Consider the following 16,324-nt stretch of genomic DNA (forward strand, 5'->3'; position numbering starts at 1 on the left):
TAGAACACAATTCTTCCAATATCTAAAATCGATGGCTCATTTTCTCATTAACCAATATTCCATGTAACGTTTCAATTATTAACTCTATTTTTCCTATTAGTAGATTTTTGTATTTATCAATAAAAACATTTTTATTTATTTTCAATACATGAAATTAAATAATCAAATTAGCACACAAAAGATATAAATGCTTACCCCTATTGTATTAAATCTCCTTGTCCTTACAATGTTGTTACTGTTGTTTCCCGTACACCAGTCCGTGTTATATTTACTCTGTTACTGGGATCGATTAACATAAATCGATGAGGACACTGCAATATTTACCGTTTCATCTCATCAGAAATTCTACATTTATCAACAATATTTAGTTTCAAAAAGAATACTGATAAGTTAGAGGAAATCGATTTTCTTTCCGTGAATTCAGTTTCTAGATTTATCATTGAATACTATTAGAAGAAATAGAATTGAGAATAGAAAAGTAAGTTTGCAGCACTTCCATTGAGATTAATCAGTTTGGGGTCTGTGGTGTACTCCTCCTGGGTTTTTTTTCGGGTTTTTCTCGTTTCTGTTCATATGAAATCAGTAATGCCATCAGATTTCCAACTTCATCAATTGTGCTGTGTATCGTAGGCGTCTAATAATTAGACCCTATCCAAAAAGTTTTTAAAACGTACTAATGTGTACCCCTTCTACAAACCGAGATTTGTGAATAAATCACTTAAGCATACGAGATTAGCATTGTCTAGATACTTTCGTTTAATATCTAATCTACGTCAGCATCTTTGGTTCAAATGTTTTATTCTTTCGCTTAACATTTATTTGTAAACAAATTTTAACCTTCACAATTAAAGTTTCTATGTTTTGCACAGCATATTCTCTTTATTTTATCACCATTTAAATCCTAAATCAGTTTTTCTATCCTATGAAATCTTTGTTTTTATATTAACTGTTAAAAGATCTTAAAATTACATATTCATCGAAAGTATAGACAATGTTAATCTCATATGCTTAAGTACTTTATTTATAAATCCTTTTTATAGCCGTTGAATATAAGGTCAAATAGCACGCTATATATACGTAAATAAGACTCCGTTAAATCATAAAAAAATATCTCACTGATCTACGAATAACTAACTTTTAAACTTGTTAGCACGTGATGATGTTATCAAATGATATCGTTTTATTGAAATGTATCTCTCTGATTTCGTTATGATCATATGACGAGTGCGCGAGTTCCGGCAGATGTGAATTTCAGATTGAATGAAATAATGGATTAAGTGAAAAACAAATAAAAAATAATTTTGAACTTGAATTAACCAAAATAGATAGTACGATTGCACTAAGCATGGAAGGCATTTTGCATAAAATGAAAAAAAAATGGAAGATTAATATCAGTGAAATGAAGGGATATATAAGCTTTGGTTCAAAGAAAAATTAATATTTGAATACAAAGGGTCATTCATATTTATATGGTAAGAGTTAAAGGCAGCTACTAACATATTTATCGAAAAGAAAGAAGATGTTACTTTCCAATAAGTGTTAATCATACCACATCTTTTTTTTATATGTTAATTTCCTATGATTAAGTACCTTCCTTATAAATTTTCTACAATAATGATAAACTACGGTTAGAGATAAGTATTTAGATGTATATGTAATTATAAAATCTGCAATATCATGACACATATACAAAATAGTCATACTGAACCAGGAATAACAAACTTTCCACCTCGTAAACACAGGAAGGTGTTCATAAAGGCACATTCAATTGCAACGCAAATCAAATTGAATAAGGGAAAAAGTGGAAAACATATAGAAACTTGCATGTACCAACCGAGATACAAAAGCAATGTTTACAGTCGAAATGTTGTAACATGAGTAGCATTTGGATAAAATGAAAACAAATCAATGACACTGAAGGGGAGATGCTTACACATATATGATGAATGCAGCTTTTTTCGACAAAAATTCAAGTTTAGATACAAAGGTACCGTATCATATATTTGTTAAATCGGAAACGAATGTATACATTACAATGTAATTTAGACTTACATAAATTATCAATAAAATATTTGAATATACGTCAATTAGACAACTCACAGACAATTAAAAAAAACACACATCTAAAGACCAGCATCCAGTCTTCATGATCAATGACAGACAAATGGCCATGGAATACCGTATAGCGGGTTATTTTTGCGGGTGTAAAATTTCGCGATTTTCATTGAACAAGGTATACGAAATATTTTGGCGGTTATTATTTTGGCGGATTAAAAACTTTTATTAATACCTTTGTATGTACACTTTTAATTTGGCGGAATTTATATTGGCGATTAAGTTCTGTCCGCGAAAATAAGCGAAAATTTGCACCCCGCGAAAATAACCCGCTATACGGTATGTCAAGCTTCAACTCACCCATAGTCTACATTATCAATAAAGTCATAGGCTATTTAGGGGTCCCTATACTCTAGCGTAAGGGTTCGTTTCTGGTTAGGTTTGGATATATTCTTGGTTAGGTTCAGGAATGTTAAATCTTGATTGGAATAAGGTTTGGGAGTAAAGGTTATGTTAGAATATCTCTATGCGTTAAGACCTCTGAAGTAAAAGAAGAACTCGGCAATAAAACTTTCATAACATACCAAAATATTCGAATTCATCTTCGTATTTCTAGCATACTCTTCGTTTCCTTGGCATTGCCAACTGCATCAGTTCGTTCGCCAAAGGATCTGTATTCAATTAGAGCCAAATTTGGGTTAGATATAAGCAGGGGCAGTTCTTTTACTATATCGCATCTAAAAACGTTGTTTTTGCGACGTTGCTAGTGATTGGCATCTCAATTTCGCGGACACATTCTCTTACGTCATGACATCAACCTGGTGCTTCTTCTTTTGATTTGATTTTTGGGCCTCGAGGCAAGAAATAGTCTACGTTTTTCAACTACAAATACTTATATGATTTTACAAATATGTGTTATCGCATTCATCATTCATACTGTTACAAGTTTGTAAAATTAGGCGGATTGGGTAGAAGATAAAATTGTCTCTAAGAAATCCAATATTGGCAGTCATCTTGGTTGATGGATTTGCTACAAACTTACACTTGGTCAACACCTCATAAGTAACTTTTATGCCACGTTTGGTTTCATTTGGTTCTCTAAATGAAGACATTTTTATGTATTGTCCATATGTCCTATGTTAAACAAAGTTCTTCACTGGTGGCCATCTTGGATAATTGATTGCGTTCAAAGTTACAACACGTGGTCAGTAACTCATAAGGAACAATAATGCTATGTTTGGTTTATTCCATTTAGTGGTTCTCTAAAAGAAGAAATTTGAGAGTATTTCACGTTGGTCATATGTTAAACTAAGTCCCCTCTGGTGGCCATCTTCGATGATTGATCGGCTTCAAAGTAACAACACTTGACCATCACCTCACAAGAAAATTTCGTCCCATCTTTGATTTCATTCCATTTTTATTCCTTTTAGTTGGTTCTTTAAATTAATTCATCATTTGTATGCTAACAGTATTGTCAATAGGGGTACATGTTAAACAAAGTCCCCCATCGGTGGTCATCTTGGATAAGGGGTCGCATACAAAGTAACACCACTAGGTCAATTTCTCATTTTAAAGGAACATTTATGCCATGATTTGTTTCATTCTATTCAGAGGCTCTCTTAAAAGAAGACATTTTTATGTATTGACCATAGTTAACCAACAATTTCAAATATGTTGACCTATTTGTAGATCTCGTCTTGCTAGTGATGGTTTACTAGTATAAATATATATTCATCAGAACATGTGTGCACAATCAAATTTTCTCTATCTATAGTGGTTTTCAAGATGATAGACAAAACTACCATTTTACTTCCAAAGTCATATTTTATACAAGGTAGACCACACAGGTTGATAGGCTATGTCATTGGACAAACGTTAAAAACAAGATATCCAATGACGGTTGCAAGATTCATTTAAAAATCTGTTTTGTTGATCTTGTATTGCTGATAGTGTTTAGTTGATAACCAGATGCTCCGCAGGGCGTAGCTTTATACGACCGCAGAGGTTGAACCCTGAACGGTTGGGGCAAGTATGGACACAACATTCAAGCTGGATTCCGCTCTAAATTTGGATTGTGATTAAATAGTTGACACAGCATAGGTTTCTGACACAGAATGAATGTATTCAAATGAACTTAAAATTTTTGTTTTCTCTTAGAGCAATTCACTATGCTGTTGAATATTAATCCTCTCAAAAAAATGTTTGAAGAAATTTTCTTTTTATTTATGAAATTTCAAATGAGAAAAATTTAACCCAATTTTTTATTCACATCCCCCTTTCCCTTATTCCAAAACTAATTTCAATTAAAATATTCTAATGGAGTTTGCAACAATTACTACTCATTTAAATACATGATGTAAAAAAACTGCTTGTTATCACAGAATGGTAAAGATTATTTAAATTTATCAGTTGGTAGTAAAAAGTGAATATACATTGTATATTGTATATAACAAAGATTTAAGTTGATTCTGGACAAAGAAAGATAACTCCAATTAAAAAAAATTCTTGCAGATATTTCTTGCTTACTATACTGGACAAAGAAAGATAACTCTTAATTAAAAAAAATTTGCTATTTCACAATATTGTGAAATTAGATATTTCTTGCCATTGCACAATACTGTGCAATTGAAAAGACTTGCTATTGCACAATACTTAATATAATAATTTAAGATCCTGATTTGGACCAACTTGAAAACTGGGCCCATAATCAAAAATCTAAGTACATGTTTAGATTCAGCATATCAAAGAGGCCCAAGAATTTATTTTTTGTTAAAATCAAACTTAGTTTAATTTTGGACCCTTTGCACTTTAATTTAGACCAATTTTAAAACTGGACCAAAAATTAAGAATCTACATACACAGTTAGATTTGGCATATCAAAGAACTCCAATTATTCAATTTTTGATGAAATCAAACAATGTTTAATTTTGGACCCCGATTTGGGCCACCTTGAAAACTGGGCCAATAATCAAAAATCTAAGTACATTTTTAGATTCAGCATATCAAAGAACCCCAAGGTTTCAATTTTTGTTAAAATCAAACTAAGTTTAATTTTGGACCCTTTGGACCTTAATGTAGACCAATTTGAAAAAGGGACCAAATATTAAGAATCTACATACACAGTTAGATTCGGCATATTAAAGAACCCCAATTATTCAATTTTGATGAAATCAAACAAAGTTTAATTTTGGACCCTTTGGGCCCCTTTTTCCTTAACTGTTGGGACCAAAACTTCCAAAATCAATACCAACCTTCCTTTTATAGTCATAAACCTTGTGTTTAAATTTCATAGATTTCTATTCACTTATACTAACGCTATGGTGCGAAAACCAAGAAAAATGCTTATTTGGGTCCCTTTTTGGCCCCTAATTCCTAAACTGTTGAGAACTAAACTCCCAAAATCAATACCAACCTTCCTTTTGTGGTCATAAACATTGTGTTTAAATTTCATTGATTTCTATTTACTTTAACTAAAGTTATTGTGCGAAAACCAAGAATAATGCTTATTTGGGCCCTTTTTTGGCCCCTAATTCCTAAACTGTTGAAAATAAAACTCCCAAAATCAATCCCAACCTTTATTTTGTGGTTATAAACCTTGTGTCAAAATTTCATAGATTTCTATTAAACTAAAGTTATAGTGCGAAAACCAAGAAAATGCTTATTTGGGCCCTTTTTGGCCCCTAATTCCTAAAATGTTGGGACCAAAACTCCCAAAATCAATACCAGCCTTCCTTTTATGGTCATAAACCTTGTGTTAAAATTTCATAGATTTCTATTCACTTTTACTAAAGTTAGAGTGCGAAAACTAAAAGTATTCGGACGACGACGACGACGCCAACGTGATAGCAATATACGACGAAATTTTTTTCAAAATTTGCGGTCGTATAAAAAGTCATTAGTGTCCAATTTATCTTTTATAAATTTTATCATAATAGACAAAACAACAAAAACAATTGTCACCAAAGGGCAATAACTCAAGGCTTTGACTGATAATTTAGACCATATAAACTGATTTGTAGAATTGGTCTTGCCTATTATGTTTGCAAATTAAAGTTTGTCTGGTCTACTGCATTAGTTTTCTATATACATGTTTATAATGAAGTGCTCTGCAGAGTATGTCTTGATACAACCACAGAGGTTGAACTCTGAACAATTAGGGCCAGTAGGGACACAACATTCAAGCTTGATACAGGTCTGAATTTGGATTGTGATTAAATATTTGACACAGCATAGGTTTCTGACACAGAATGAATGTGATCTAATTTTATTGGTTTTACCTATTATGGTTCAATATCCAAAATTTTTATACATGTTCTCATTCAGCATATCAAAGAATCCCAAGAATTCAATTTTATATGAAACCAAACAAAGTTTTTAACAATTTTGACCTCGATGTGGACCAATTTGATAACGGGGCCAAAACATCTATATATATAGTTAGATTAAGCACATCAAAGAACCCCACATATTCTACATTTGTCAAACCAAAAGAAAAAGATTAAGCACATCAAAGAACCCCACATATTCTACATTTGTCAAACCAAAAGAAAAGGTTTAAATTTTGGACCCCAATTTGACCAACTTAAAAGTGGGCCCATAATCAAAAATCTAAATACATGTTAAGATTCAACATACCAATGAAATCCAAGAATTCAATTTTGGTTAAAATCAAACGAAGTTAAAAATTGGACCCTTTGGACCTTCATGTAGACCAATTTGAAAATGAGACCCAAAATATCGAAAAACCTCAATTTTTTGATGAAATCAAACAGTTTCATTTTTGGATCCTTTGAACCTCATGTGGATCAAATTTCAAAATCTTTATACATAATTAGATGCAGCATATTAAAGAATTTCAAGAATAAAACCACATTAAATTGCTCAAGAAATAAGCAATTTATACATACATGTAGTATATGAAAAGATTTTTTTTACCCTTAATTCTTTTACAGTTTGAGCTTCAACCCTAAACCTTTCTTTTTTTTTTTTTGGTATTAAACCTTGTGGTACAATTTAAGAAAGATCCATACTTACACACAAGTTATTGTCTGAAAACTAGAAAAAAATACTTATCTTGACACCTTTGGGCCCCTTGTTTCTAAACTGTTGGGACCATAACCTCTAACCTTCCTTTTGTGATACCAGTAAACTGTAGTTATATAAAAATTAGTACAACTTTATTCCAAGTGCAATGACTTTTAAATTGTCATTTGACAGTTTTGATGTTCATGGAAAGTCAGTATCAACATTCTGAACATTTTTCCACCAGTCAGTTTTCCTCTATTTGTAATGGTATTCAATATAATATATATTTACATTTTTAGCCAAACAAAATAATAACTTGATCTATAAGTTGCCATGGTGTAAAAATCATTTACACGAGGAACATTAGATCAATACCTTCAAGCATGACGAAAAAGTGTGGAAACCTGATTATTTAAATGAATTGTCTAAGTTCAAGAACCATAACTCTGCAACATAATTATCAACTAAAGAACAGTAAAAGGAAGTGACAATACCAAAAATACTAGATCTGTATTTTGTGGTATAAATAAGCATTGTGTAAAAGTTTCATAATATTTGGTTAATTCAGCAATTCTTCCACTTGTAAAGCGGCACAATTCTTGAAAGGGTGAAAGTGACATCACTAAAATTCAAACTTAATCTGTGTTAAGTGGTAATATGCATTGTGTGCAACTTTCACAACAACTGGTGAGTACTTGAGTATCACAATAAGAACTCACACTCTGATATCAAATATGCTTTTCTTAATATAGCTTTTCAAAACTGGCTTTTTTGTTAATTCTTCCAAAATTACAATAAATACTTGTAATAATTTCTGAATTTCCAGTTATACCAACCTCTAATTATAATTTGAGAGTGAAATTTGTGTTACCATAAATGAATTTCTAGAAAAGGCTATACATAAAATCACTAACACATTAAATTCAAAGACTATATCAATCATTTCAGCAATTACAAGACAACAGCATATCACTTCTCAGTCCTTTATTTTTACATTCAACTGTTTTTACAACAGCTTTGAAATTTTAGATTGCTTTTCTTTCACTTGGGCTGCAATTCTGTCCAAATCTTTTCGGCCTTGAGCAGTTAGCTTTCTGCCAGAGTTATTTCCATCCTTTTCTACAAGTTTCAGAGTTTCCAGTGACTGTAAAATTTTACGGGAGACACTGGTGGAACTTCTGCAAAAATGGCTAGGAGCGGTACCGTTCCTTTTTCTACCTATAAAGAAAATCAAGAAAAAGAAATTGAATAATTTTTAGAATAGAATGTTCTTCTATCTACATATAATTTTTTTCCAGGAATTATTATTAGTTACATCTAAAATATTCAAATTTCAAAATAACAGGTAAAATAAGCTGATTTCTATTACAAAATACAGTAGGTAACAATTCCGGAACAGACTGCAATCTATCAGCACAAAAGAGTAAAGATATATGACTGGCAAACGAGTTCAAGTGCATAATAATCTTTTTATCTCTAGCACTTTTGAATGGAAGGGAAACAAGAACACTCATCCCTTATTGTGGTTCATTTGTGTCATCAATTATAATTATTTCAACACCTTTGCCTTGGTTTTAATTTATTATGAAGTCTTGTTGTTAACTAATGTTAAGAACTATGTATTTCTGTGGATTAAGACTAATATGCTTCACAATTAAAACCCTGAAAATTTGTGCATCGTTGATTCTCATCTTTAATACCACACTTCTCATGTTCTGAATAAATCATATGCATCTTTAACTTGCCTTTTTTACATTATTAAACCAAGGCAAAAATTTACAACTTTCTCTTAAATATCAGACCTAAAAGGCATGTGATTCCCTTGCCATGGTATCTTAATCAGGCCTAAAAAAAAAAGATATGTGTTTCCGATAACATCATTTTGAAAAATAGGGTCGGTAGGTCGGAATTCTTTTTTTTTTTTTTTTTTTTTGACATCGTAAATGAAATCCGGAAAATTATCATGGTTTTTCCAAGTCCGGATCCGTAATTAGTTTCAAAACCGGAAGTGTGCCATTTGCAATGTTTTTGAAGCACCTGTTGTGCAAATTTCTTGGATTTTAACCTATTTGGAATACCTTTTAACATTAATAAAATGTTTTACTGGCTTTCTATGCAAGAGGAAGCAAGAGAGAAAAAATATTATGTCATCTATCAGAAACCTGTGTCAAAAACAGGGTCGGTTGATAAATTTTTTTTTTTTTTTTTTTTTGGAAGATCCAATAAAAAAGTTAGGGTCGGGGCTAAAAAACAGGGTCGGTCGGGTTACCGGAAACACGGGTCTTTTTTCTCTCGGCCTCAATGATGGGGATTGCAGTAGAAAACTCCACTGTACCTGGTAAACATCAATTAACTTACCTCCATAGATCTTGGTGAAGTTGGCAACACCACATGGAGACCTAATGTACAAATGTCTGCAGATTGAAGCTGAAACAGAAAACATCATAATCATAAAATATTCAATAACAAAAAAATATATATCATCTTGCATTGCATCTTGAGAGTAGTTCTTTTTATGTACACATATTTAAACAACTAATTAAATCTGATCAACTACAGAGATGAGAAAACAAGTGTTGTCATTTTAATTCAATATTCTTGCCTTGAAAGTACAATTTCTTATAACATGACGAAACATATACATATTACTTTGTAGTAAATATAATTTTAAAAGTAAAATATTCCAATGATATATAATGTCAGTAGAAGGCCTGTAAGAAATCGATGTTCCTGTTTTGTTAATTTTGTCTATTTTAGTACCTTCTTTAATTCAATGATATTTCTGAACACCCAAGTTATACATGTACCAGTAAATAAATGTTGTTCATGCAACTGGTTACTACCTCCATTCTATCATAATTATAACATTTAAAAGTTGGTATTGGGAAATAAAACAGCTTGTTTCAGGTAACTATCACAGCTCTAACGGAACAACTTTTCTTTCAACACTCGATAGGTTTTTAACCATCTGTTTTAAAACTAAGAGATTGCCAGTAACAAGAAAATAAGTAAATGTGATATTTATAAGTAATGCTGTTTTAAATAATGTCCCTACCTGCACGGATATAGTACCAGTCCTCATCGTAAGGTGCCAATTCCTTGAATCTGCCTAATTTGACGATGATAGCCCAATCTGGAACCTTCATTTTTCCAGATCTGTTGATAAATAAAAACTTTACAATTTCAAAATATCAAGAAAACATTTTAATATAAAAGAAAGATAGAAATCTACCAAGCCTGGCAATACAAAATAATATTTCGACATACAGTAAATTTGGAAAAATGTGTGGAGTGTTAATGTTTTTGATTTAAATGTATTTTTTAATACAAATAGATGTAATTTTGGTTGTGTTTTCTTATTCAAGTATATTTTTATAGTTTTAATATTAACAGTATTTTTAAACAGTCTTCAACAATAAACTTTTTAATCTACAGTCCCAAAGCAACTGTTAAGATTCTATTTGTCTGTACGTAGAGATGATTGCTGTAGGCCTGACAGCTTTTATACAAGCCAGCCAAGGACCTAGGTTAGCTTGTGGTTAAGGTCAAGGAACAGTAAATGGGCAATGTCGCAGATTTTGCTCAAATTTTGCATACAATCTTGGCTCGATGAACTACAACTGACAATCGAAAAAATAATGCATTTATCTCTTTTATTATCTGAAATATTGCAGATTGATTTCTTTTAATATGGGTGAATATTTGTATAGAAAGCACATAAAATCGGCGAAAAAACAAACACAATTTGTCTTAAAATCGCAAAATCTTTTATTCTACTCCATAGATTTTTCTTTAAACACTGTATGTTGTTGACACATAAAATTCCGTTATAATGATACAAAATAAAGATAGGGTCACCGACTTCGTTTGTTGTCTAATCATAATTTTTTCATATTGTTGGTAGTGAAAGACGTCAAAAATCAACGTTTTACAGTCTGAAACACGGGGACGTTACGATAATTTCGACGTCTTATAGGATTTTTTTACAAAGAACACAACATTGAATGATGTGTACCGAAAAAACGAAGTCAGTGACCCTATCTTTATTTTACATCATTATAACGGTAATTTATGTATCAACAACATATAGTTTTTTAAGAAAAATCTATGGAGTAGAGTTAGAGATTTGGCAATTTAAAGTCAAATTTAGGAGGTTTTTTGCCAATTTTATGTGCTTTCTATACAAATGCTCACCAATTTTGTAATAATTCAATCAGTAATATTCTAAATGATTAATGAGATAAATGCATTATTTTTTTCGATTTTTATTTAGAGTTCATCGAGCCAGAGTTGTATGCAAAATTTTACTTCAATCTGTGACATACATGTAGCCCATTTACTGTAACTTGACCTTAAATGCAAAATTTAAATAACTCAGGGACGACATCAAAAGTTCAATGTAGGATAAAAAACTTAATTCACATAGTTTTTTCGCTGACCCCCCTACCCCCCTTCTTAACTTTAATTGGGAAACATTGATTTACCTATATGGATATATGTAAAATCGATTTCAGATTAAAACCTGCAGCAATGTTGACCCCCACCTCCAAACTATTTGATTTAAATTTTTTTATCCTACATCGATCTTTTGATGTCATCCCTTATTGTTTGGAGATTATTTGAAGTTCCAAGTTTCTAGTAATTATTGCTTTTTTCCAGTTACCACTTTTCCGAACTTTAATTAATTCAAATAAACACTTTGGTTTGTGTTGCCTGAAAATATTAAACATAGTTTTTTTGTATTCATTTTTAAAAAGAGTTGATGGCAAAATGAAATACGAATATGCTGAAGCACTGAACCACGGTCCACCTTCGAAATTGAAGTGAAAGCATAGGCGTTAAATGATTAATATTATAGGACCAGTCTCTTACAGTTAATTGAAAAATCAATACTTACTTCTTGAGGAAGGCAGCAAGTGCCTTTGTGTAATCATGTGGATCAACGTCCTTGACTGAGATACCCATGTCTGAAAAATAAATAAAACAATAATTATCTATTTTCTATTTCATATACATGTTACAGATTCCAAGAAATATAAATTAAACAAAAAGTTACATGGACCATGATGGTATTGCCTTTTTCCTTATTCAAATAGAATCCTTACAACATGTCTTTGGCTGAAAAGAAAGTTTACAATATGGCTGAATATGCTTTGATTGTTTATTTAAATAATGTACCATTAGCATTCACCAAGAATTGCACACCTGAATTATTTCACTATTTCAGAATACTTCTTCCAGTTGAAACTTATTCAGTTATTGTAAATCAAATAATGATTGAAAGAACTTCTATTTCATGACAGACATTACAAGAGAAAATGTCTGAAGTCAACAACTGGCTGTGTTCAAATACTTCAGGTCAAGAGTGGCTTCCAACTTTTAGATTTTGTTCGAGTGTTTGAACTGTAAGCGTTGATTCTTTGGTTGATAGTCTGCAGAATGTATAGATGGTGATGTTTCATTTCGTTTATATGGTGATGGGTTAGTCTGCATGCTGCATACATTTGTATAAGCGAGTATCTTGCACAACTTTTAAGTCTATGAACAATTTTAAGAGAACCTGTGTGTAATGGTTTGGGTGCAATTGCATCAATATGCTTTAAAGGAGGAAGCTAAATATTCCAGGTAACTGGTTGCATTCAATATCATAGTTTTTGGTTATTGTATTGCTTTCTTTTTTTTCATTGTTCAAAATAAAGTGAGATTCTGACAATGTTGGTTTTTTTTTTGCATTAAAATTTTGAATCATTTTTGGTTAGTGTATTGCTATAATTTTTGTTTAATTGTTTCAGATCAAAGTGGCCATGTTGTTAAAAACAATTACCTTTTGTGTTTTGCATTTCAAATTTTCAATGCTTTACTCATACCAAGCTCTTTTTTTATGTTTGAACTTCACTTTTAAACATTTCCTTTGCATGCAGTATTTACATCAGAGCAATTTAAAACAACAATCATGATTTTCTAATTATTCAACTGGAATTTGATTGAAAATTGGGTGCGAACCTGTAGGGTGTGAAAGTGTATTGGGCGCGAACGAAACTGATACCATTCATACCACAGCTAACCTACAATATTGTAGATCTGTGCGATATTGAATGCAGTACAGGTAACAAAGGTTATTCATATAAAAATGTAACAGCAAATTTTCACAACTTGGATGTATGAAAGAATTAACTACACTTTGAACTACCTTGTATGAGAGGTAGCTCATAATTTTGGGGGACTGTATCTCAAATGGTGGTATGGAGCATCTACATGTACATGCAAAGGCGGCCATTATGTTTCCGCCACATGGTGACAATCATTATTATTGAAGTGACAAGTAAATTACAACAAAATATAGAGCATTACATGATTTATAACAAACATAACTAGGGGAATTGTCTTTCTGAACCGTTAACTATTTAAGCAAATGGAATTATTGTCAAGTTGTAATTTTGTTAGCAAGAAAAAGGGGGAAGTCCACTCCCTTCTAAAATGCGCCGATATGAGAGCAACATGACATGAATTTGGGTTTGTTTTTCCTTCATGATGTGTATATTTATAAACATGAACTTTATTTCGAGTTATCTTACTGCCAGAATGTTATATTTAATAAAAATATTCTACTTGTCGAGTACAACGTGCTTACCGAATTTATGGTATCGAAAAAGAGGCTTTACTAAGGGAGGTAAGTTGTGAAGTCATTTACGGAAGCAGGTTAATTCGCCCCACAGGGAAATCGCCGCACACCAAATCGCCCCACCTTTTCACCAACTCGCCCCACTTTAAAAAAAAAATCGCCCCACTTCTGTAAAGGGTCAACCGCTGTTAATCGTTTTCCTGCAAATTCGTCCCACTTAACGAAAAAAATTCAAATCTACATGAATATATATAATTTTCGGGTCTGCCAACTCGCCAAAACAGAAATTTAGTAATGTTATTTTTATTGACTTGAGGTGGCATGAGGATTGCTCTATGTTTCACGAGTGGTGCTTGTTTGCATTTACGCCACAGAAATACTGATACTCACTTCTTTTTGTTTTATTTCAACAAAAAGAAAAAAAAACTACAAAATAGATACAACAAGAGGGTGTTAAACGATGGAAACGGAAAACGGAAAACGGAACGGAAAAGGAAACGGAAAGAAAACAATATTTCTTCTTCTTCTTCTTCTTCTTCTTCCAAGTAAGGAACCATATTCATACTGAAAGGTTTTTTGGTCCCGCGAAAACTTAGCGCATTGCCGGGCAAGGCAGCAAGTCCTCTCAAAGTTATATACATTTAAAACATTCGCCAATTTACAATTAAAATTATGTACACTCTATGCTGTTCACTTCCTTCCAGAGCCTGCTTTCAGAGCAGCTCTGAAACCCTCTATCGAATCAGCTGATGTTGTATTAGCTGGCAGTTGATTCCAGTCCCTGATGGTCTTTGGGAAGAATGACTGTCCATAGGTTTCAGATTTTGTTCTTTCTTGGTAAAAGCGGCCTATACCTCTGGTCCGGCTGTCATTGGGTATTAGATATTGTTGTCTATCTATATCAATAAGCCCATGCTGGATTTTAAATAGCATACATAGTCTGTTGGTTTTTCTACGTTCTTCCAGGCTTTCCCACTGTAGTTGTTTAACCATGTGTGTTACATAGTACTGCAACTGACATCGAAAAAGACGCTTAGTTAACGAGTTTAATGGTCCGGAATAACACACGGCTGCAAATTGTTTTAAATGATAGAATAATATCTATATTTTAATTTTCGTCGGGTCGTAAAAAGTTTCTATGGTCACATTTTTGTATTTTATCTCTTTAATGGGGGTACCCCCAATTTACGGTTTTGGGTAGTTACCTTTAAATCCAAAAATATATTTGTTGGTTCAATTTCCCTCTATTTTCGTAAATATTTTCTATGCACATATCATCAAGGATCATCAGAATGATGAAGACATAAATATAATACCATCTCCAAGTAAAACTTTCAAACTTAAAGTTGGCTGTTTTTTTAGATAGAAATTTAACGCGTTTTTCTTTGAAAACGAGAAAACGTATGATTCAAAAACAGTATTTGACATTTGAGAGGACAAAACATATTATTGCGATACTGCATGCAAATTTTGTTGGGCAAATTCCGAACAATTTGGTCAAAAACTCAAAAATAAAAAAACATTATATGTACCTTTTTTAATTACGGAAATTTCCTATCCGTCAATCAATTCCAGCATTTATTTTTCCTTCACAATCAATTTGATAGTTTCGATGTGATAATGAAGATTTTGTAGGACAAGTTAATTTATTTTTGAGTGATTTGAATATATATAGTAGTTATTTCGTGTGTTTTCTGTAAATAAGTTATATTTTTGTTAATAAAATTTTGACTTTTTATAAAAGTTAACCAAATCCTTCGGATAAGAGGTTTTTCCGGATAATGACCAGTAAATTATACATTGTGTGTTAATGTTTAACCTCAGAGCAATAAATATGCATGCAAGTGGTCGGGGGAAAAGTACTATAAGTTTCGCAGAGATTTGGTGTGTGACAAGGTGATGCTAAAACCAATTTCTCTTGATATTCTGCTTTCCTATGGCGATTCATCAGTGATGTTATGAGACTTGCACCAGAAGGCACAATTGGTGCGTCTTTAAATTAGATTGATTGATTGTTGGTTCCTTAACGTCCAGTGGCAAATATTTCATGCATGTTCAGGACGAGAACAAGTTAACAATAAAAACAATAGGTAGGTTTTGTCATAATGGAGGCCATGTGGGATGATGGTCGGGAAAATTTAGACTGCCACTGGAAAATGATTGTACCGGTATATAGGATTTGGACAGAAATTTTCCATTGCAACAGACCACCTACGGACCCCTCAAAGAGTTGTTGCAAGGGTTTTTAACGTGCAAAGAACGTGACACTCCATTTACACGAGGAATCGGATGTAACGTCACCATTCTGACCGGACGTGACTGCGAACTTGATACTAGTACATCCCGTACAGCAAAACGGACGCCCACTCCGTTTTATCGCCGGTCGGGAGAAGACCAAGTGACCATATTTCGTTTCCTCTTTTAACCTTGGAGAACTTTAAATTAGAAAAAACAGAAATCCATATATGTGATCAAACTGATCGACATGTATCCCGTCACAACTTGACACTTTTATACGATCTTGAGCTCAGTTTCTTCCTTGTAGTTTGGATATGAAAACAGGGTTTTTGTGTAAAAGAAAAACCTTTACAAAAAACAGAAAACTTCACAAAACTGAGTCCT

General features: G+C 32.3%; 2 protein-coding genes across 2 annotated transcripts in view; both read right to left on the reverse strand.

Moving 5' to 3' along the window:
• The window catches only part of LOC134720649 (uncharacterized), a 29,685-nt gene extending 26,835 nt beyond the window's left edge, over window positions 1–2,850 (reverse strand). The window contains exons 1-2 of the mRNA XM_063583035.1: window positions 2,640–2,850; window positions 196–311 (exon numbers count right to left, since the gene is read on the reverse strand). The gene's annotated coding sequence lies outside the window, so the exon portion shown is untranslated. The remainder of the gene's footprint in view (window positions 1–195; window positions 312–2,639) is intronic.
• A 5,199-nt stretch (window positions 2,851–8,049) lies between these two features.
• On the reverse strand, window positions 8,050–12,061 carry LOC134720651 (small ribosomal subunit protein eS19-like). The gene is made up of 4 exons (XM_063583036.1): window positions 11,978–12,061; window positions 10,136–10,236; window positions 9,439–9,507; window positions 8,050–8,298 (listed from the first exon to the last, which is right to left on the reverse strand). The coding sequence occupies exons 1-4, from the start codon at window positions 12,043–12,045 to the stop codon at window positions 8,087–8,089; spliced, it is 450 nt and encodes a 149-aa protein (XP_063439106.1). The 5' UTR covers window positions 12,046–12,061; the 3' UTR covers window positions 8,050–8,086.
• Between the last annotated feature and the right edge of the window lie 4,263 nt (window positions 12,062–16,324).

The sequence above is a fragment of the Mytilus trossulus genome, chromosome 6, assembly GCF_036588685.1.
Source record: "Mytilus trossulus isolate FHL-02 chromosome 6, PNRI_Mtr1.1.1.hap1, whole genome shotgun sequence".
Classification (NCBI taxonomy): domain Eukaryota; kingdom Metazoa; phylum Mollusca; class Bivalvia; order Mytilida; family Mytilidae; genus Mytilus; species Mytilus trossulus.